This window comes from Simochromis diagramma, unplaced genomic scaffold (genome assembly GCF_900408965.1).
Source record: "Simochromis diagramma unplaced genomic scaffold, fSimDia1.1 OVJJ01000333.1, whole genome shotgun sequence".
Taxonomy (NCBI): Eukaryota; Metazoa; Chordata; class Actinopteri; order Cichliformes; family Cichlidae; genus Simochromis; species Simochromis diagramma.
The window spans coordinates 2,245,080-2,268,333 of NW_024386765.1; the positions used below are offsets into that span (position 1 = coordinate 2,245,080).

Genomic DNA, 23,254 nt, shown 5'->3' on the forward strand with positions numbered 1-23,254 from the left:
ACCATACACACTCTACTACAGTGTATCAAACTAGTCTAAATACTTCCACAAACAATGACATACCCATCTTTGTCTTTTTGTGGCTTTCACCAAAAACTCTCCCCCTGCTGGATCCTGTGTTGACGTACGTGATTTTGGGAGAAAAACAAAAACAAAATCATTTTAAATGGTTACATTAAATGTAATAATATCAACATTCAATAGATTTGACTGTACATGTATCAGCTGGTGTAAAATACATGTTCCTTGATCCTTGGTCAGGGAACATAAATTACTGTTGTTTCAGCCAATCAGGTACTCCTCTAAAATTCAGCCTGGACTCCAAATATAAAGCATACAATACATACAAACATACAAATTACCTTTGCTGGTCTTGTTGCCTGCGTGCTCCACTTGCCCCTCTGAAGTGCTCAGTGGGTCATCCTGTCCCTTGTTGAGCTCAATCTTCTCCATCACATTCCTCACTTCCTCCACCTGCGTGGTCCTCACCTCCCGGGCCTCCATAATCGTTGCCTCCTCCTGGTTGTTGATCATTCTAGTTAGTTTACACAATGGGTCAAACTTTTAACTTTATCCTGCGTTACGCCTCCTGGTTTGTAGCAGACTAAGTATATATGATGTATGAAAGGGAACAGAGTGGAGTTAAAGTGTGAGGGTGAAGGAGAAGATGTTGTGACTCAGTGATGATGATGATGATGACCAAACGTCAGTCTGCTGGAAGTGCAAAATGCTACAGACCCCTGACTCCACCAAAACATCGAGCTTAAGACTACATACCTTTTCTTCAAGGCCCGTGTACAATGTGCTCTTTAACCTCTATAAACTTCAAATCCAAGTGTATACACAGATGCCACACTGACAGACTGAAAAGAATTACAAAAGCTTTTGCTAAAACGTCTCATGATGACCATCTAAATTGCATGTGACTTCACTGTGTTGGAACAGATGTACTATAAATGCCAGTTCATCTCACAACAGCTACTGGATGTGTTCATTTAAATCTGTCTAAAGGGCCAGTAATCACAGAGGATAGATACTGGAAGCATACTGAAATGTTAGGAGGAACTAAATCACACATTACAACACCAGTGGCAGCACCCTGCTGTCTCACACATCGGGATCACGGTCCTGTTGAAACGGGCTAATTGCTAAAGCTCACATTCCTCTATACTCAACATGATCGAAAAAACTATTTTAACAAACAATTAAAAAATGAACAAGTAAAAGATCTACTATAGCCAAAAGAAGACCATTTACAGACTATAGCGCTGTGAACAAGTATTTGCCTCCTTTCTGATTTCGTATCTTATTCCATATTTGTCACACTTACACGTTTCACATCAATACATTTATAACATTAGACAACAATGTCTAATATTAAACGGCAGTTTTCAAGGGCAAAACGCTATCCAAACATACTTGGTCCTATATGAAAAAGTAATGCACCGAAAACCCGATACCTTGTGTGTCACCTCTGACACCAACAACTGCAGCAAGCGTTTGGTGCTAGAGGTCACATTTGGACTCTGGACCTCTGTGGAGATGATCTCATTACTGTCTAAAAATCCAAGGAGTGCTGAACCATTGAAAAATACACAGTAACAGGTGTGTAGCATCGCTAACTAGGTAGCAACAAGCCTCTAACACAGTGTGTGTATGCTAGCGGCTAATCTAGCAAACAAATGAACAGAGTGCTTTTAGGTGTTGCACAAGTATAAGATGATAAGCTGTGTGTCTTTTTTATAATGACCTGCTTGAGTTTACCTTCATCCAAGGAGTGCTCAGTGTGGGGAAATCTGCCATGAGCAGATAAAGTGGATGAGGGGGACTAGGTAGGTGTGCCGAAAAGAGGCAACAAAGCTGATGCTGAAGAGTGTGGTGAGAACATAATGGCACCTCCAGCAGGTTTCCGGCTAGCAGGAAGACTTTGGCGCAGTAACACCTACAACATTGGCAGTCCCATTTTGTGAAAGCCAATAGAAAAATAGCTAGGTTTCCATGTGTCATTTGTGTGGAACAATACTGCACAAGAAGCTAAACAGATTTAAAAAAACGAAAAAAAAAATTGTTGAACAACAGAAGATAAATGTGCTTTTTTTTCTAATGGGAACTGGCCGGCTGTGTGGTGCACAGCGTTAAGAGGCCAGCATTCAGACCCCAGAGTTTAACGGCCAAGTTCGAGTCTCTGACGGTCCGTCTGCTATAGCGGGGTAGGCCGAGCGAAAGACGAAGCTCCGGGCTCCTCCTTTTTCCAGCTTTTTTTTTTTTTCATTCACATTTATTTACATTTATTTAGATATCAAGCCGCAAGTAAAAGCTCAGGGAAACACTTTTAAGGCGCCCTTTAAGGTACCCTATATATGTCCTTTCACATCTTATCACTTCATACAGTGCTATGGGCCAGTCTACACCTGCTACTTTCTGCACAAGCTTTTATCACACATGACCGCTGTTTACAGGTAAGAAATACAGTGTCAGTAATGTTAAAGTGGCTGTGTGGAGTAGCACAGCCACTGCTAATATAACACTTTTCACATGCATTTCTACATATTACAGTGTCTTTTACCGTCTTTATGGTGCTAGCTTAAAGTCATGCTGTAAATGTTAGCTTGTAGTGAAACATATTCAGACCATGTTAGGACAGAAATATTGGCTTCTATCATGACTAGTTAACAGAGATGTTAACTGCCCACGTATTACTGTAATCCGATTACTTTTTTCAAGTAACGTGACACACTGTTTACAGCAGTGTGTCATGTTGTTAAAAAAGTGAGTGACGTGAGCACAGTTCTGACATATCAGGAAGTGAACACAGTGACTGAAGCTGTGTTCACATTCATCCTTTAATCATGACAAAACGTGAGGAATCACACTGAGGTGAGACCTTGACAACAGACAAATCAGGAGCCACAGAGTGTCAAGTGTCAGCCGACACCAATCGGGACAATGATAAGAAAGAAATTCATTTACAGACACGTGAAAAAGCAGTTTAAGGTTCTAGATCTGGATGATTACAACACATCATTATTTATTTAAAGCAACCCAAAATGCACAAATGACTATAACCAAGTACATCCTGTGATTCAGCAGCTGATAGAAGCAACTTTAGCAGCAAAAACTTGAGTTAATCATTTTTTATTAGTGTTTCACAGCCAGAGATGGGCAGTAACGCTGGGTAAAGCGTTACTGTAATCCGATTCCTTTTTTCAAGTAACGAGTAATGTAAGGGATTACTATTGCAAAAAAGGTAATTCGATTACTGTTACTTTCCCGTAAGCACGCTGCGTTACTGCGTTACTAAAACCATAATATTTTTGCAAGAGTGCCTCATGACAATAACAGCTGTGTGCAGATCAACAATGGATAATCTATCGAGGATTGTAGAGAGAGTATGACCGTGCAGCGTTTAAAGCGTGGAAGTACTGAGCTTACTTTGAGTTTGATTCCGTAAAAAGTGACAAAAACTTTTAGAAACTTCCTTTTACACCGAAAAAAAACCCTTAACTTCAGAGCAAGCACCGAGTACGCTACTACGGGATTGGAAATTCACAGAGAGACTCGCGGATTCTTCCACAAATTTCTTCTAGTCAGAATGTTGCATATAATAAAATTTTTGCTTGATGCATAAAGTTAAAAGATTAAAACTAATAAAACAAGTTTTAAAAAGAGACTTTTCCATTTGATTACATTTTGTATGATGGATTATGCAGAAAAAGTAGAATTGGGCTGAAAGATCTATCGCTTTATTACCTATTCAGGTCATAAATCATGTTTTTTAAAAAGTAACTAAGTAATTAATTACTTTTGAAAATAAGTAATCAGTAAAGTAACGGGATTGCCTTTTGGGGGAAGTAATCAGTAATGAAGGGCGACTGTGGCTCAGGGGGTTAGGGACTCGCATCTGTAACCGGAAGGTCGCTGGTTCGATCCCTGGGCTCTCTGTCCTGGTTGTTGTGTCCTTGGGCAAGACACTTTACCCTACTTGCCTACTGGTGTTGGCCAGAGGGGCTGATGGCGCGATATGGCAGCCTCGCTTCTGTCAGTCTGCCCCAGGGCAGCTGTGGCTACAACCGTAGCTTGCCTCCACCAGTGTGTGAATGAATAGTGGAATTGTAAAGTGCTTTGGGTGCCTTGAAAAGCGCTATATAAATCCAATCCATTATAAGGTTCAGCAAGTGCTCCCCAGACCTGGAGTCCTGGACAGATTCTTCCCAGACCAGCCTTAAGCTGTGCAGCAGATCCGAGCGACATTTGCTGACCTCTACACTCTAGACATGGTGAGAAAAAGGGCACGGTTTTTTCATTGTTTGGAAAATTTGGCATTAGATAATCCTCACCTGGGTGTTGCTGTTCAGTGTAAGCAATATCGTTTGCATTTTATTCCTCTGATTTATTTCTCTGTGGTTGCGCTCGTCTACAGGGTCCAGAGAGGGACAAAACAGTATCAGTGGCCTTGTCAGCAGCAGAACGGTTTGTCTTGAAGTCTCAGCGAGAAGGAGGAGGTACAGCGGGGGATAGAAGCATCTTTAAAAATGTTGAAAACTTCTGTTTATTACTCACCATTTGTTAAACTAGGGAAGTTTAAGCAGTGCATGTGTGGATCTGCACACACATGCAGCATTTCCTTGCATTCCATGTATGAGCTAGCCTCAGTCAAAACAGTGACAACACATACATGACTGCCTGCTGTTTTGCATTACTGTGTATCTACTGTGATTCATGCATGCTGTACTGTGACTGAGATAATAGTGTATATGAGACACACTTGACAACAACATGGATCAGGATGTGAAAAAGCTACCAGATACAAGTTGTCAGCAGGTTATGGCTGACTAACCACCCTGCCTTACATCACTCTGGGCCAATACTGTAAAAAGCAATCATTAGTTTGTAATATCAGATCATTTGTTTTGATAAATACATAGTCCAGTATCAGGGTTCATATGAGCTATTTTAGCAGTAATTTTACACCTCCACTATGATAGCATTTATCTGTTAATCATGTTAGCAAGGAAGCTAGGGTTTGTAATTCATTCTTAATTTAGCCACGCTGCATGAATTTGGATGATACGATTTTTGAAAATGGCAGTTTAATTTATGGGACGTTTATAAAATCGTATTTCTTAGGCTGGCTTTTAAGGAAGGAGAAAAGGTATGTATCAGTTGGCTGGGAAGAAAGATGGAGGTGGAAAGGATGTGCAAGCTATGGGACAAAGTTGCTGAGACTAGGTTAAAAAGAGGTGAGGATCAGTGAGCAGGAGTGTGGCTTTGTGCTGAAAAGAGCACAACAGATTGTCTGGAGAGAAGGTGAAGGAAAGTCAGCTGAAGCAAGACAGTTTGTGGAGTTTGTGTCGGACTGTATGTTATGCTGGGAGCCTGGGGATTAGTGGACTTTGATTCCAAGTTAATACTAGCTAGTGTTTCTCACTGGTTTTTGGGTGGTGGAGTAAAAGGGATTGGTTGGTGGCTGTTTCTAATGTTAGCCTTTTCTTGGTTTTCTTACAGGCAGGGTAAAGACATGGTGATGAATGAGTGTGTGGGCCGTCTGCTGAGGACCAAGAGCTCAGGACAGTCAGACGGGGGCGTCGCAGCAGGAGTCACCGTGCTCCACAATCCTCTGCTGTTCTGAGATGTCACACTCCTGCCTGCACATACAAACCACAGTGAAGTCAAAGTTCCACCTGCACCTCCACCTGTTCTTGCAAAAGCATGAAAACTGACAGAGGTGAGACAGCAGAAAAGTTCTTGTTTATTTATTTTTTACTAAGTTAAGGAATTAAGTTAAGAAGAGTGATTAAATAAATTGTTTCTTGCATTTTTGGTTTAATGATTGTGTTTAGGATTATTTCAGAAACATGTTTAGAGGATCTTTGTAAGCCTGTATTTAGTTTAAAAGAAGGGAAGCACTTCTTCATTCTACAGAAAAGGTGACACATTACAGATGAGTTCATAAAAAGTGTCACTGTCACTCTTTCAGGGCTCTGTCACTTTTTCTTTTTTACTGGAACAGCATGGTAAAGTAGGCCTAGGCTGCCATCTTGTGGCAGTGTGTTGTTACTACAACATATGAAATTGTGTTTCTATTGGAAATATAATTCAGCACCACCGAGCCGCTCTCTCAGTTACAAACTGAACCTGTTTTTTAGACATAAATCACTAAGTACAGTGAAGCTTTTGGTTTTGTAAAAGTGTTTCTTATTCTAAATGCATGTTGATTTTTATAAGGTTGAAGAGCAGTTAGCAGTGCATTCACGGACATCTTTAAACTATTAATTGAAGAATCTTTGGTCATGATGTCATGAACTAGAAACGTGAGCTCCAGGTGAGACTGCACAGAAGAACAAGTGTCCTTAAACTGCATCAACTGATGACTTCTTAGAATTTTATTCTACTGTGTGTTTTTATCATTGAACGTTTCTGTCTTTGTGTACATGTAACGCAGACACTAAAGCTGTGCCAGAATGTCATGCTGAAGAGAAGGATTCTTTTAAAATGCATGGGGGAGCAAGCGAGTCAGATACCAAGGGCACAAAGATGAAGCAGGTCTGATCGGAAACCGTTTATTTCCAGGCCAGGGAGCACAAATAAAAACACCCTTAAAAAACGTACACAATAAAATGTTATCAATAACTAAAATCCCCCAGGAATAAACAAACCCGATTCTAAAACTAGTAAAAATACAATTTTCTATGTTTACTAAAATCCCCTGATCTAATTATGCCACATGTTTATTATGGGTCCACCAGCAGGCCAGGAATTCCTTTTTTAGAGCGGAGTCCACGCCAGCCTCGTCCCCGGCAGACGAGGAGAAGCCTCCAATCCTCCTCTTGTCCCTTCACTGGGTCCAGCGCATCCCAGCCCAGCTCGCGTTCTGCACCGGAGTCCGTCATGCGATGCCACCATGGCTGCTCTCGCGTCAGGGCCCTGCAAAATAACAAACAGGGGCCAGAACGGTCGTCCCTGGAAGTGGCCCTGGCTTATAGACATGGCGACCCTCTCCCAACCCAGCTTCACCCGGTAAACAACAGTGGAGACACTACTTACAAATGCAGGCAGAGGTATACCTCTGCCCTGCTGCCAATCACATGCGTAGTCTCCTACTGTTGCCATTCCTTGCTGTCAGGGCTGGGTCGCCACGTCACGCTGGCCGATCCGTCTCCAGCTTAGGCGTCGCAGTCCCACGATCAGGCAGCGAGTCCCTCTTTTCACCTGGCCTTCACACATTCCTCCTCATGAAAGGTCTTTACACAGCTGATAGGCCACCTCCGGACACACCCATCCATCTAGCAGTTGTTCCCTATCAACTAATTTGTCGCATGCCCAGCCAATCCACAGTGGATTACAACATTTCAAAGAAAACACAAAAAACTGTTTGAAGGCCCCACTTTGGATCACGTGAAGGACATTCAGTTTTTTGTTGCAAACTGTTTACAGGAAACGCACTATTGTCACACCACAGTGAGCCAGTTGCATGAACAGCAGCCTAATCAGACTTCTGTAGAGTCTCAGTTTTTTTGGAGTCTGCTTCTTGTGTCCAACAGGAAGAATTCTGTCCATAAACAAAGGATTTTAAAATGTACCATTTCTTTTTCTTCTTTTTACTTTTGTAAAGTAACCTAAAATTATTATTGCCTGAAAGGGATTTATACTCTGAGCTATGGTTTTTTTTGTATTTTAAATGTTGTTCTAAGCGGCCAACGAATTGTTAATGCATGATTAAAGTGAACTGGACTGGAAGGAGGCGTTGTTGGTAAATCTGCTAACTTTGTGGTGGAGGCTGTTGGACACAATGTTGGTACAAGGGGGGTCCTGAAAGCATGTGCTGATTAGCTTCAGTTTCTTCTCTGAAGTTGCTCTGTTTCTCTTCAGGTTTCTCTCAGACCAAGATTGAATGTGATGACAAGGGTGATGGATGGTGTGACATGTGCTGCTGGCCCACAGAACCAGGTGAGTATGCTGTCCATGTGCTCTGCAACAATGAGGACATCCAACACTCTCAGTTAAGATTAGTTTTCATGATTGTTGCTTCAAGGCCTGAGATCATGGTGGTGGGCTTGTGATGGACACACTTTTCATGGCTGAAACCTCTCCTGTAGAGGCTAAGCCTAGGCTTGAAGCCACTGGGGTGTTCGTTGGCGACGGTGACGCGATGTCACTGGTATGCATGAAGTTATTAAACTTGATACAGTCCAATAACTTCAGCCTTACTCATCTTGTCGCTAATTACGTGTGTCTACCTTAAATATCTTCACAAACTCAAAATGTGACCTCTAGCACCAAACGCTTGCTGCAGTTCTTGGTGTCAGAGGTGACACACAAGGTATCAGGTTTTCGCTGCAATTACTTTTTCATATAGGACCAAGATGGCGGCGCGTGAACAACGCGAGGCTCAGTGTCTCTCCAGAATCTGCTATTTAGCGGTTTTTTATCTACTTTTAACCGGATTATTCGTCCAGAATTGCTGTGCGTTGCTGACCTACAGCAGACAAGAGCTTCTGGACATCTGGACTCACAACTCCAACAGTTTTATCGCCGATCTCCGACTCATCCCAGAGATCTCCAGAACACCGGAGGCTGCCCACTCTCCCCGGCCGGGCGGAAGTGCACGCAGACGGCGCCGAGATCGTAAACAAAGGCGAGGTAGGCGCGGAGGGCTACGGGCTAAGCTAAAGCTAACACCACACCGGCTGCCTTTACCCAGTATTTTTCTCGCCAATGTCCGTTCTCTGGCAAACAAAATGGATGAGATACGGCTCTCCATCACTAACAACAGACGGATTATGGACTCAAATGTCACGTTTTTCACCGAAACATGGCTGAACAACAGCTGCCCGGACAATGCTATCGAGTTAGCAGGACACCACACACACCGAGCCGACAGGCTAGCAGATGACTCCGGCAAGACCAGAGGTGGAGGTTTGTGCATTTATATTAACAATGCTTGGTGCATGAACTCCACTACTACTGAGAGTCACTGCTCACCTAATGCGGAGTTTTTAATGGTCAAATGCAGACCTTATTATCTCCCCAGAGAACTCACTTCTATCATACTCACTGCCGTGTATATACCCCCCGACGCTAATGCTAGGTTGGCCATGAAAGAACTTTCTGCAGCCATTAACAAACACCAGAATAAACACCCCGAGGCTGCTTTTATTGTTGCTGGTGACTTCAACCACACCAACTTAAAGACAGTCCTCCCCAGATTCCACCAACATGTCTCCTGCCACACCAGAGGAGACAAGACTTTAGACCATGTGTATTCCAACCTGGCTGGAGCCTACAAAGCCGCACCCCTCCCCCACATTGGACAATCGGACCATCTCTCCCTGTTCCTCACACCTCGGTATTCACCACTCATCCAACGTGTGAAACCTGCTGTGAGGACAATTAAAGTGTGGCCAGAGGGGACAGACGCAGTGCTCCAGGACAGATTTAAAAACACAGACTGGAATATGTTCACCCACACAGACCTGGACCAGTACGCCTCATCTGTACTGGATTACATCTCCAAAACCACAGACAGTGTCACCACCCAGAAACGGATCACCATGTACCCCAACCAGAAGCCTTGGATGAACCGGGATGTTCGTCTCCTCCTGAAGGCCCGCAACACTGCCTTTAGGTCAGGAGATGCACACGCCTACAGTACAGCCAGGGCTAATCTAAAGAAGGGCATCAAAAAAGCCAAACACCATTACAAAAAGAAGGTAGAAGAACACTTCTCCAACTCCAACCCCCGACGCATGTGGCAAGGACTCCAGACCATCACAGACTACAGGACCACCAAACCCTCCCCCGCATCCTCTGATGTCTCCTTCCTCAACGAGCTCAACAACTTTTATGCTCGTTTTGAGCGAGGGAACCCCACAACCACAACCAAAGCAGACATGACGCCAGACCACCAACCTCTGACTCTCTCCCCCACCGATGTAGGAGCGGTGCTGAGCAGGATCAATGTCCACAAGGCTGCAGGCCCTGATGGCATCCCCGGGCGTGTTCTCAGAGCGTGTTCTGGGGAGCTTGCAGGAGTGCTCACAGACATATTCAATCTCTCCTTGGCCCACGCTGTGGTACCGGCCTGCTTCAAATCCACCTCCATCGTCCCGATACCCAAAAACTCCAACCCATCTTGCCTCAATGATTACCGCCCAGTAGCACTCACCCCCATCATCACTAAGTGCTTAGAGCGACTGGTCCTAGCACACTTCAAATCCTGTCTCCCCCCCACCCTGGACCCCCACCAATTCGCATACCGCCAGAACAGGAGCACAGAGGATGCAGTCTCCATCGCAATGCACTCTGTCCTCTCACACCTGGACAACAACAACACCTACGCCAGAATGCTGTTTATAGACTTCAGTTCAGCATTCAATACAATCCACCCCTCACAACTCATCAGGAAACTGACAGACCTGGGCATCAGTTCCCTCACCTGCAAATGGTTACTGGACTTCCTGACCAACCGCCCCCAACATGTCCGGCTGGATAACCACTGCTCATCTACCATCACAATGAACACCGGTGTACCACAAGGCTGTGTGATGAGCCCTTTCCTCTACTCCCTCTTCACCCACGACTGCAGACCTGCTGATGGTTCCAACACCATCATTAAGTTTGCAGATGACACCACGGTGATTGGCCTCATCAGTGACAACGATGAGGCCGCCTACAGGGAGGAGGTGGATCATCTGGCTGAGTGGTGCGACAGAAACAACCTGCTGCTTAATACCGAGAAGACCAAGGAGCTCATCGTGGACTACAGGAGGAATGCTGACCCACATCCACCCATCCACATTAAGGGGACGGCTGTTGAGCGTGTGAGCAGCTTCAAGTTCCTGGGAGTCCACATCTCCGAGGATCTCACCTGGACGACCAACTGCTCCAAGCTGGTCAAGAAGGCTCACCAGCGCCTCTTCTTCTTGAGGACTCTGAGGAAGAACCACCTGTCCTCAGACATCCTGGTGAACTTCTATCGCTGCACCATCGAGAGCATCCTGACCAACTGTATAACAGTCTGGTACGGGAACTGCTCTGCCTCGGACCGGAAGGCGTTGCAGAGGGTCGTGAAAACTGCCCAGCGCATCGCCGGAGCACCACTTCCTGCCATAAAAGACATCTACAGGAAGCGGTGTCTGAAAAGGGCTGGGAAAATCATCAAAGACCCCAGTCACCCATCGCATGGACTCTTCACCCTCCTGCCCTCTGGGAGGCGCCACAGGAGCCTCCGGACTAAGACCACCAGGTACCGGAACAGCTTCTTCCCCACAGCTGTCAGACTCCTGAACTCTGCCTCCTGACATCTGACCCACGTTAAACTCATGGACTGAACATACACACAATGGACAACTGTACCCTCAAACACACAATAATAACATGGACTGAACCACCACTCACAACCACCAGCACTTTATATAGCCTCTGTAGAAACTATCTACACCCTCACTTATCTTAACTGCACTACTGTATAGCTCTGTGTAAATAATCATTCTGTACATTCGATAATCTTTAATCCTACAACTGTTTACAACTTGCATAGTTCCCATTTCTGTATAGCTGTATATCTCAGATTCTGTAAAGTTACTTATTTCATATTCTGTATAGTTTTTCATATTTATATCCTGTTCATAGCCTGTTCATAGCTTGTACTCACTACAGCCTGTACATACTTATAGTTATAGAATATTCACAACATACTTCATACCGTGTACATTATAACATACCATAATAGACCCATTTCTGTAATATACTCACATATCTATATTATTGCTAATATATATTGTAATATATCTATATCACTAAAGCACTTCTGGATGGATGCAAACTGCATTTCGTTGCCCTGTACCTGTGCATGTGCAATGACAATAAAGTTGAATTCTATTCTATTCTATGTTTGGATAGCTTTTTGCCCTTGAAAACTGCCGTTTAATATTAGACATTCTGTTATGTGAACGGCTGTGTGCAGGCAGGAAAAGGACCCAAAGGCAACAAAACTAGGAATACAAAATACTAGTGATGGCCCGCTTGAAGCTGAAGCTCCGGTGCGTGTGTCAAAAAAATCAACACACTGCTTCAGAAGCACTGTGTCGAAGCTTGATTCGTTTGGCCAGAGTCACGTGATCAGTGACGTCCGAAGCTTCATTTAGAACCTAACTGCTTCGGTGTCTGATTCAATGGTTTATAAGGAAATGAATCATTCGCAGGATTTGTGGAGCGTTTTGATGGTGACAGATAGCGAACCACTGATATTTCTACTGAGAGATTTGGAGCCAGCGAGGAATAGAGGGGGTTCTGTTGTGTGGGAGAATTTTGAGTTGATTTTTGTCAATCGGGTGGGTTTTCCAGCTTTGTGTTCTGGCCGTTTGCTTTTGTTTTGTGCGTGTTTATTATATCTGAAAACGGGAAAAAGGTAAAATGTCAAAAATCTGCTTCCATAATATAAATATCATTAAATAACTTTAGAAAAACTTCCACTTGACTCTTTACATGTAATGTTGTAAAAATATATATTTTATTGTTTAATTAATCTGAAAATGTTAGTCTGCCAAATGTGCAGCAATTGGATTTATTTATTCTCTTTATCTGATAGTTTGTGGGGCCCAGGTAGACTGTATAACTGCATCTCTACCAGTTTCTCTGCACTCCAGCCTCCTCTGTGCCATGTGAAGGGATTTCCCTTAAGGCAGGAGAAATTATCTCCACGAAAAGGAACAGGTTCGGCCATCGCAGAGTGAAACAAATTCTCTTCTTAAATAAAAATGAAAAAGGGCTACTTTAAATGCATCATGTTTTTAATTTGCAAGTTCATAAGCATTTTCCTTTTCCATCTCACAATCAATTCTCCCCCCAGGTCAAAAATATGTCTGGGGAAATTTCCCTAATATAATATTATTTATAAATATACCCGTCTAGCGGTTAATTGCATAAGTGCATGGAGACAGGACCTCACAGCGGAAGCATACTCCATAATGTGTTGTACATTATCATATGTATATTATATGTAATGTGGTATTTTTCAATTATTGTATTTACCAACATCAAGAAGTCACAAGCAAAGAAAGACCACACAATGGTGCATGTTTAAACAAGGAGAGTTTACTGGTCAAAATTATTTATTAAACAAATAAACCACATTTTTTTAACCACCAAAAAATACACGTTTAAAGCAACACAGCGGCGGCCCAATATCAGACAGAACTCCACTCTGTCGAGTGGGCAATCATTATGAAGCAGCTGGTTTTATTTTGTGGATTCAAGCTGCTCTTCATATTTGTGGCCACCAGATGTCACCAGAGAGGACTGTGTTGAAAAGCTTCGAGTAATGAACCGTTTTTCAACACAAGCTTCAGAAAGCTTCATTTGGCCATCACTACAAAATACACTTACGCAGCCAGAACACACAGCTAGATAGAGCGCAGCATGAACACAGGGAAACACAGGGCTTAAATACACAGAGGGAGCAATCAGGGAATGGGTAACAGGAGGGAAACACAGCTGGGGCAAATCAGACCTAACGAGACAAAGGAAGCAAAACCAGACGCATTTACATGAGACACCGACTTTCAAAGTAAAACAGGAAACAAAACACAGAGACGCGAACTTGACAAGGGGATACAGCTGACAGGGGAGACAGAGCAACTAGAGAACACAGAGACATAAACCATAAGACAGAACTCAAAGAAACCAAAGACTGGAAATGATCAATAATATAATAAACTCAAAACCCTGGGTCAACGACCCAGGCATCCTAACACGTTCTTGTCTAATGTTATAAATGTATTGATGTGAAACGTGTAAGTGTGACAAATATGGAATAAGATACGAAATCAGAAAGGAGGCAAATACTTGTTCACAGCGCTATAGTCTGTAAATGGTCTTCTTTTGGCTATAGTAGATCTTTTACTTGTTCATTTTTTAATTGTTTGTTAAAATTGTTTTTTCGATCGTATTGAGTATAGATGAATGCAACTGTGAGCTTTAGCAATTAGCCTGTTTCAACAGGACCATGAGGACCTGATGTATGAGACAGCAGGGTGCTGCCACTGGTGTTGTAATGTGTGATTTAGTTCCTCCTAACATTTCAGTATGTTTCCAGTATCTATCCTCTGAGATTACTGGCTCTTTAGACAGATTTAATAGAAGTGTGTGAGCTATTGGCTCAGTATAAAGGGTCAGTAGTGTTTTCATGTCACCTATCCATCCTCCTTTTAGTCACCCAAAGCATGTAGTAAATACTCCTCACTTTTATTCATCTTCCCTTAAATTCAGACAAATTCCAGCTTGATAACATTGAGCTTGTGTGTGTGTGTGTGTGTGTGTGTGTGTGTGTGTGTGTGTGTGTGTGTGTGTGTGTGTGTGTGTGTGTGTGTGTGTGTGTGTGTGTGGCAGTTGCAGCCACCAAGTTGAACACCATCACCAAATCCAACCTGGGTCAGTGTGTCAGCAAGTACGACCTGCTGGTCTGGTTTGAGATCAGCGAGCTGGAGCCCACTGGAGAGTGAGTATCCACCTGGAGTGTTATATTCACGCACAAGCTTTAAAGGAACCATAAAAATTATCTCCAGGAAGAATATTATAAGTTGGGATGTTGTGTCACCTCCTCCCTCCATGCACAGGTACATCCCAGCCATCGTGGATCACAGTGGAGGCCTGCCCTGTCATGGTACCTACCTGCTGCACCAGGTACAGGATTGGTGCATATGTTGTTTTCTTATTACTCGCACAGTGGTAACCGCTTCCTTTGTACACAGTTGAATATCTTCTTTTAAAGCGTAATGTTGCTCTAGCTGTGCTCACTGTGATCCTGAGCTCCTGTTATGTTTGCTGCAGGGGATCCAGCGGAGGATCACAGTGACCCTCATCCACGAGAAGGGCAGCGAGCTCCATTGGAAAGATGTTCATGAGCTGGTTGTAGGTGAGCAGCCTACAGAAAACAAAAACCCCAAAGCACAGAAACAATGTTTTATAGTGTTTGTGTGCTTTTGATAGAGGAAGACAGGACAGAACATCATTAAAGGGATTTGACTTTGTGAGATCACACTGAAAACGCACCACTCGGTTCACTCTGAGATATTTTCAGTCTGGAAAGATGAATCTGTGGGGCTTTAGGCTGCTTCTCACTTCAAGCAGTTCATGCTGTAGCTGATGGACCAAAAAATGACATTTGATATTTTAGACATTCAGCTGCTGACTCTGAAGCCAACAGGCTCTTGAGTGTGGATGATTGTGTTGGTACTGGATGCTGTGATAAAACAGCTGTTCTGATCTGTCTTCATTCATGCCTGTCGTTATTAAGCCTCCTATTCAATTCAATTCAATTCATTTTATTTATATAGCGCCAAATCACAACAAAAGTCGCCTCAAGGCGCTTCATAGATACAGAGAAAAACCCAACAATCATATGACCCCCTATGAGCAAGCACTTTGGCAACAGTGGGAAGGAAAAACTCCCTTTTAACAGGAAGAAACCTCCGGCAGAACCAGGCTCAGGGAGGGGCGGCCATCTGCTGCGACCGGTTGGGGTGAGAGAAGGAAGACAAGATAAAAGACATGCTGTGGAAGAGAGACAGAGGTTAATAACAGATATGATTCAATGCAGAGAGGTCTGTTAATACATAGTGAGCGAGAAAGGTGACTGGAAGGGAAAAACTCAGTGCATCATGGGAATCCCCCGGCAGCCTATGTCTATTGCAGCATAACTAAGGAAGGATTCAGGGTCACCTGGTCCAGTCCTAACTATATGCTTTAGCAAAAAGAAAAGTTTTAAGCCTAATCTTAAAAGTAGAGATAGCGTCTGTCTCCTGAATCCAAACTGGAAGCTGGTTCCACAGAAGAGGGGCCTGAAAACTGAAGGCTCTCCCTCCCATTCTACTTTTAAATACTCTAGGAACAACAAGTAGGCCTGCAGAGCGAGAGCGAAGCGCTCTAATAGGGTGATATGGTACTACAAGGTCATTGAGATAAGATGGGGCCTGATTATTTAAGACCTTGTATGTGAGGAGCAGGATTTTGAATTCAATTCTGGATTCAACAGGAAGCCAATGAAGGGAAGCCAAAACAGGAGAAATCTGCTCTCTCTTTCTAGTCCCTGTCAGGACTCTTGCTGCAGCATTTTGGATTAGCTGAAGGTTTTTCAGTGAGTTTTTTGGACATCCTGATAATAATGAATTGCAGTAGTCCAGCCTAGAAGTAATAAAAGCATGAACTAGTTTTTCAGCGTCACTCTGAGACAGGATATTTCTAATTTTAGAGATGTTGCGCAAATGGAAGAACGCAGTCTTACATATTTGTTTAATATGTGCATTGAAGGACATGTCCTGGTCAAAAATGACTCCAAGGTTCCTCACCGCATTACTGGAGGCCGAGGTAATGCTATCCAGAGTAAGAATCTGGTTAGCTACCATATTTCTAGGCTTTTCAGGGCCGAGTACAATAACCTCAGTTTGATCTGAATTAAGAAGCAGAAAGTTAGCGGCCATCCAGGTCTTTATATCTTTAAGACATTCCTGCAGTTTAACTAATTGGTGTGTGTTATCTGGCTTCATGGACAGATAGAGCTGGGTGTCATCAGCTTAGCAGTGAAAATCTATGCTATGTCTTCTAATGATACTGCCTAAGGGAAGCATGTATAATGTAAACAGAATTGGTCCTAGCACTGAACCCTGTGGAACTCCATAATTAACCTCAGTGTGTGAAGAGGACTCTCCATTTACATGAACAAATTGGAGTCTATTAGATAGATATGATACAAACCACTGCAGCACAGTACCTGTAGTACCTACAGCATGTTCTAATCGCTCTAATAGGATATTATGGTCGACAGTATCGAATGCTGCACTAAGGTCTAGCAGGACAAGCACAGAGATGAGTCCACTGTCAGAGGCCATAAGAAGATCATTTGTAACCTTCACTAAAGCTGTTTCTGTGCTGTGATGAGCTCTGAAACCTGACTGAAACTCTTCAAATAAACCATTCCTCTGCAGATGATCTATTAGCTGTTTGACAGCTACTCTTTCAAGGATTTTTGATATGAAAGGAAGGTTGGAGATTGGCCTATAATTAGCTAAGACTGCTGGGTCTAGAGATGCTTTTTGAGTAAAGGTTTAACTACAGCCAGCTTGAAGGCCTGTGGTACATAGCCGATCATTAGAGATAGGTTGATCATATTTAAGATCGAAGAATTAATTAATGGCAGGACTTCTTTGAGCAGTTTTGTAGGAATGGGGTCTAAAAGACACGTTGATGGTTTGGAGGAAGTAATTATTGAAGTTAACTCAGAAAGATCAATTAGAGAAAAAGAGTCTAACTTAACATCAATGGTACTAAGAGTAGCTGTAGATAATATTACATCTGTGGGATGATTACTGGTAATTTTTTCTCTAATGATAAAAATTTTATTTGTGAAGAAGTTCATGAAGTCATTACTAGTTAACGTTAAAGGGATTGTTGGCTCAAAAGAGCTCTGGCTTTTTGTCAGCCTGGCTACAGTGCTGAAGAGAAACCTGGGGTTGTTCTTATTTTCTTCAATCAGTGATGAATAGTAGGATGTTCTGGCTTTCCGGAGGGCTTTCTTTCTTTTTTTTTTTTTTGCCTGTCCCATTTGGCTCTTTTGCCATCAGAATTGTTGTCTAAAGGCAAAGAAAGATGCCCAACGGATTTACTTTACCAAATTGACCATCCCAGCCTTGCCATACCGGAGGGCTTTCTTATAAAGCAGCAAACTATTTCTCCAGGCTAAATGATGATCCTCTAAATTTGTGACACGCCATTTCCTCTCCAGCTTACGAGTCATCTGCTTTAGGGTACGTGTTTGAGAATTATACCACGGAGTCAGGTACTTCTGATTAGAGACCTTAGTTTTCACAGGAGCTACAGTATCCAGAGTCGTACGTAGTGAGGAGGTGAAATTATTAACAAGATAATCGACCTCTGTTGGGGTAGCGTTCAGATAGCTGCTCTGCTCTATGTTGGTACAGGGCATTGGAGATGATAACAGTGGGTGGATTATATTCTTAAACTTAGTTACAGTGCTTTCAGAAAGACATCTACTTTGATAAAGTCTACTCTCCACCGCTGTGTAATCAATTATTGTAAATGTAAATGTAAACTCCAAACCAGTAAAAGCGATCTTTGGAGGCAGCACCCTTTTTAGTACTTTGCTATATTTGTTTGTGATTGTGTGACACTGAACCACAGTGCTATGTATATCCTCTGTAACACTCAGACGTTCCCAGATCAATGTTTCCCCCTCAGCTGTTTCTCACTATAGAGTCTTTCCTCAGTAACAATGAGGCCAATGAGGCACCAGCAGAGCATATCTGGCTCTCAGTCTGTGGCTGATAGTGCCCCCTGCTGTTAATAACAGGAACAGTGTAACTTTGTATGGAGCTCATAGTGATGGTCTTAAGATTGCTGCTTCAAGGCAGTAATTTGTATCCATGTGTGCTGTCTATTCTGAGCATATGCAGTTATGTGAGCTCTCTGGATTTATGTATCAGGACATAATTTAAAAAAATCAGGTCCTTAGTAGGTCTTAATATGAGGTAAATGCAACCTCAGATGAACAACACATAACACTTTATACCAGGTCTTTATTTATTTAACACACACTGAGCTGAAATTCAGATGTTTCAAAAACTAAGTACATCCAAGACTATTTCCATAATTATTTAAGAGGGTCAGTATCAGCCAAGTGCTAATCAAGTGCACTAGATCATCAGTAAGTGTAACCACTACTGTCAGTTTGCTGGTGTGGTGTATTCAGGTAAGTGGTAACATACTGAGGAGGAGAGAAGCAGTTGTTGATACCCATGAATGTGGGAAGGCTTTGAAGTCGATCATTTTGCAGCAAGAAAAGTTATTCGCAAGTTAAAAAAACCAAAGACTGTTTCTAATCTTACCAGGAGTGGACGTCCCAGAAAATTCACCCCAGACATCTGAGGCTCTACAGGCCACAGTTAGCATGCTAAATGTTGGAGTTCATGGCAGTGCAATTAGAAACAGACTCAACAAATATGGCCTGTTTGGAAAGACTTCCAGGAGAAACCATTTTCCCTCTAAATACAACATGGCAGCATGGATTAGGTTTGCAAAGTTGAAAAGCTAAGCTCTAATGCACAGCTTCAACATTGGTGAAAACCAAACACGGCATATCAGCACAAACACCTCATAGTAACGGTTTTGCTCGGGTGATGATTATTTGGGCTTTTTTTGCTGCCAAAGAAGCTGCAAAGTGTCCAGGTCACTGAGTGAGCCATGAAGTATTCTAGAGTCAAAGAGATCATCGTTGGGTCAGTGACTCCAGAGCGCAGCAGCAAAGCAACAATAGAGTGGTGCTGCAGTGGCTCAAAGTTGAGACTTCAACATGATTGAACGTTAAGAAAGCTGTGAATGAATAAATATCTGCAAACTTCAATGAACCGAAGAAACATTGTAAAGACAAACGGGCCAGAAATCCGTCCACACTGCTGTGAAACACTAATAAAAAATGATTACCTCAAGTTTTTGCTGCTAAAGTTGGTTCTATCAGCTGCTGAATCACAGGATGTACTTGGTTATAGTCATTTGTGCATTTTGGGTTGCTTTAAATAAATAATGATGTGTTGTAATCATCCAGATCTAGAACCTTAAACTGCTTTTTCACGTGTCTGTAAATGAATTTCTTTCTTATCATTGTCCCAATTGGTGTCGGCTGACACTTGACACTCCGTGGCTCCTGATTTGTCTGTTGTCAAGGTCTCACCTCAGTGTGATTCCTCACGTTTTGTCATGATTAAAGGATGAATGTGAACACAGCTTCAGTCACTGTGTTCACTTCCTGATATGTCAGAACTGTGCTCACGTCACTCACTTTTTTAACAACATGACACACTGCTGTAAACAGAGACCCTGTAATGTTAGCACCAAGTAGGACTTCATAAAAATTAATGCTGTCAAGCTAACTTTTGCTCTTTCTGTCTTTTTCAGGACTTTGAGGCAGTGTGGGACAGCTCCCTGCACAACTCCCTCCTGCTCAACCGCGTCACTCCCTATGGAGAGAAGATCTACATGACCTTATCTGCGTATCTGGAGGTCAGCCGCTGCTCCGCCGTGTTGTACCTGTTTGTACGTGTTTTTAAGTCTCTTGATGTCATCGTGTCTAACACACACCCTTTATCTCCTCTCTGCAGTTGGACCATTGCATCCAGCCTGCCATTATCACCAAAGACCTCTGCACGGTCTTTTACTCCCGAGACGCCAAGATTTCCCCACCCCGTTCTCTCAAGAACCTCTTTGGAACTGGATACTCCAAAACTCCTGACTGGTAAATCTGGGCTGCTGCACTGTGGCCATCTCTGTTTCACAATCAAAGATATCTGCCTTGTTACAAAGTTTCCTTCTTCATAACTTCTGCTTCATTATAGCAACCGAGTGACTGGGATCTACGAGCTGAGCTTGTGTAAGACGTCTGACACTGGAAGCCCAGGTGAGCGGCCATGAAACATGAGGGCTCATGTCCTGAGCAGGGATGCAGAGGAGGACGGTCCTGGACACATCATGTTATTTGTCTCCTGAAATGAGTTTCATTCTATTTTTTATTATTTTTTGTTGTTGTTGGTTTTTTATTAAATTAAGATGCTTGCATGATACCTGCAGCAGTGCTCAGGAGAAGACCAGGTTTGCTCAGTTTAAAACAAAAAACAAAAATGAACCAAATCAGCCAGCTTACATTTGAAACCATGAAGGAAAAATCTACAGCTATCTCCAAGTGACGTGTTAGTTTACGCTCTGCTGCCTAAACCATAGCTGCTAATAGATTTATAGGGTATTTTTCTTCTCGCAGTGAATTTACATCAGGCTGAACCGTCTCTGAAACAAAAACTCAAAGTGGGAATGAACTTTGACAGGAGGGCCACGCCCGATTTCCTCTGTCATCCACGTCATACTTAGATCCTCCTCAATCTGTGTACATACGCCGCCTCTAAACCGCCGATAGTGCCAGTGTCAGTTAGTGAGTCAGTAAAATACTCATGCATTTGTGTTAACATAAAAACTGCAGACTAACTAGAGACAAACAAGCGAGGATCACTTCATATCTCAGCAGTTTAAAAAACAAACAATGACCGATTGTTCCTGCAGGATTAGATTCGGGCCCCTTTTTGCTTTTTCATCCCAAGGAATAAAAACAGGGTTACAAGGAGACGAGGAGGACTAGGAGGATGAAAACGAACTAAAGAGAGAACTTGATTTGTACATGCGGTCTGTTCTGGGATCAGTGTGTGTCACGGACCCGGTTCCAGGGACTCGGGGTCCGTGTGCAGTATGGACTGTTGTTGTTGTTGTTATTGTTATTATTATTATTATTATTATTATTATTATTATTATTATTATTATATTATATGTATGTGTTCTGTGCTTCTGCTGTCCTGTGTCCATGCTTGTGTTTTGGCAGGTGTGTGGGTGCAGTCATGGCAGGCACTTTCAGCTCTGGTGAGTGTGGCCTTGCCAGCTACCGGTCACACCCAGGAATCTCCACACACACCTGGCGCCGATCTAGCTTCATCAGAGGAGCTTCAAAAGAGTGTGGCTGAGAGCTCCTCGACGCTGGATCGTTGAGTGACTTCCCGTCAGTCTCGGTTTATGTGCAAGGTTAGTGCAAGTCTGGCGTCAGGTGTTGTACTCACGGCTGCCTTTGTGTTTCCCCAGGAGGAATTGTGGAGACCAGGAAGCAGCACACGGACAGTACACAGGGAACGGTCACGGAGCACGGAGCACGGGTTAAAGGAGAAGACACGGAACAGGAGTCGGGATCGCACAGGGGATTTATTGTTGCTTGGATTTACACCACTGTAAATAAACGCACTGCCTTCATCATCAAGTCCTGCATTTTGGGTCCTCATTCCTCTGACAGCTTCTGAAGTCGTTCAAAGTTGCTTAGCCCTTTGAACGACTTCAGAAGCTGTCTTTTTTATGTTTGTCTTCAGAGTTTAGGAGCTGTTTGTCTGTCAAACCACGGACCATGAGCATGGAGCGGGAGTCAGGAGCACGTTCACCAAAACCACTTCTTTCCTTCTGTTTCACGATTGTTCACATTTCTCACTGTAAATAAACACACCGACTCTGATGGGAAAATCCTGCATTTGGTCCCGGTTCTTGCCACGCATCTTGACATAAGTAATAAACACTTTGATTTAGAAACTGCATTTTGTGTTTACTTGTGTTATCATTATCTAATATTTAAATTTGTTTAATGATCTGAAACAGTTTTTCACATCACTGTACGTACGTAGAAGTTCTGCTCAAACTCTATGAACAGAATCATTCTAACAATGTGAAACAAGCTGTCACTGCATCTGTACTAATGCTCAGTTTGTAAGTACAGACATGATGCCTCATGCTACAAAACAACCCTAAGAGATGCGGTTAATATATTGACCTGTTGGGTAAACTTGTCAACACTGTTCTTCAGAGGATAAAGTGCTGGTGCTATGTTCCACCACCAGACTTGCACACAATGTTGCAGAGATGTGCCAAGCAGGAAAGCACAAGAGCCTTAAGGCTAGTTCCAGAACTTTTTTTTTTTTTTAATTGTAATTCTAACAATCATTTTATTAAAATACAGATGAATCACTGACTTGTGATGCTATTGTTTCTGTTTCTTCAGTCATATCTCCTCCTGTTTTCCTGCTTTAGTGATGCAGGCGTCTCTCTTACACCATCATCACTTTCTCCACTTCACCTTGAGGTAAACTTGCTTATTTGCAAAGAGAAGTAGAAGCATGACAGTATATGGATGATCCAGAGTCATTAACAAACACACAGAACAAAGTTTGCACAGGTTTTCTGTAATTTTGTGTGTGCACGTGTTTTTTGTTTGCATAGGACAATGATGTTTCCATACACATACTGAATGAGGACCAATGTTTTTGAATGAAAACTGGATCTACTTAGTTCTGCCTGTATTTTCTTCACATGTCTACACTGATATGACTGCACAATTTTAAGAGTTTAAGCAGCCATAGAGGGAACGGTGCCACTCCACCTCGGAAGATGAGGGCCGATTCAAACTTTTTATATTTTGTGTTTAATATAACTGACAATGACTAGGAAACCTAAAAAAGATGATACAACACATTAACACACAGAGTACATAATGACACAAATAATCGTACTGGCGATGATTGCTCGTATTAGGTGAATTAAAATCCACCAAGAATGCATTTAAGGTTTTGTTTCTTTCATTACACTTTCAGTTGACATGTGCTTTTCAAACGTT

General features: G+C 42.8%; 1 protein-coding gene and 1 long non-coding RNA gene across 6 annotated transcripts; one reads left to right on the plus strand and one right to left on the minus strand.

Moving 5' to 3' along the window:
* Window positions 1-4,061: 4,061 nt before the first annotated feature.
* On the plus strand, window positions 4,062-21,856 carry LOC120735865 (kinesin-like protein KIF1B). Of its 5 annotated transcripts, XM_040035635.1 has the most exons (10): window positions 4,679-5,725; window positions 7,870-7,947; window positions 14,389-14,497; window positions 14,616-14,682; window positions 14,830-14,914; window positions 19,966-20,070; window positions 20,169-20,302; window positions 20,403-20,464; window positions 20,505-21,604; window positions 21,685-21,856. In XM_040035635.1, exons 1-6 carry the CDS (start codon window positions 5,710-5,712, stop codon window positions 19,971-19,973), a joined length of 363 nt encoding a protein of 120 aa, XP_039891569.1. In that variant the 5' UTR covers window positions 4,679-5,709; the 3' UTR covers window positions 19,974-20,070; window positions 20,169-20,302; window positions 20,403-20,464; window positions 20,505-21,604; window positions 21,685-21,856. The 5 variants fall into 5 exon arrangements, with proteins under 5 accessions (XP_039891551.1, XP_039891540.1, XP_039891559.1 ...); XM_040035617.1 differs by lacking the exons at window positions 19,966-20,070; window positions 20,169-20,302; window positions 20,403-20,464; window positions 20,505-21,604; window positions 21,685-21,856 and adding exons at window positions 4,062-4,277; window positions 4,421-4,502 and having other exon boundaries at window positions 5,506-5,725; window positions 14,830-15,299; XM_040035606.1 differs by lacking the exons at window positions 19,966-20,070; window positions 20,169-20,302; window positions 20,403-20,464; window positions 20,505-21,604; window positions 21,685-21,856 and adding exons at window positions 4,062-4,277; window positions 4,421-4,502 and having other exon boundaries at window positions 5,510-5,725; window positions 14,830-15,299.
* LOC120735892 lies at window positions 9,827-20,175 on the minus strand. Its single transcript, XR_005696370.1, has 3 exons — window positions 19,969-20,175; window positions 11,404-11,419; window positions 9,827-9,838 (listed from the first exon to the last, which is right to left on the minus strand). It is a non-coding gene; the product is annotated as an uncharacterized LOC120735892 (long non-coding RNA).
* Window positions 21,857-23,254: the final 1,398 nt, after the last annotated feature.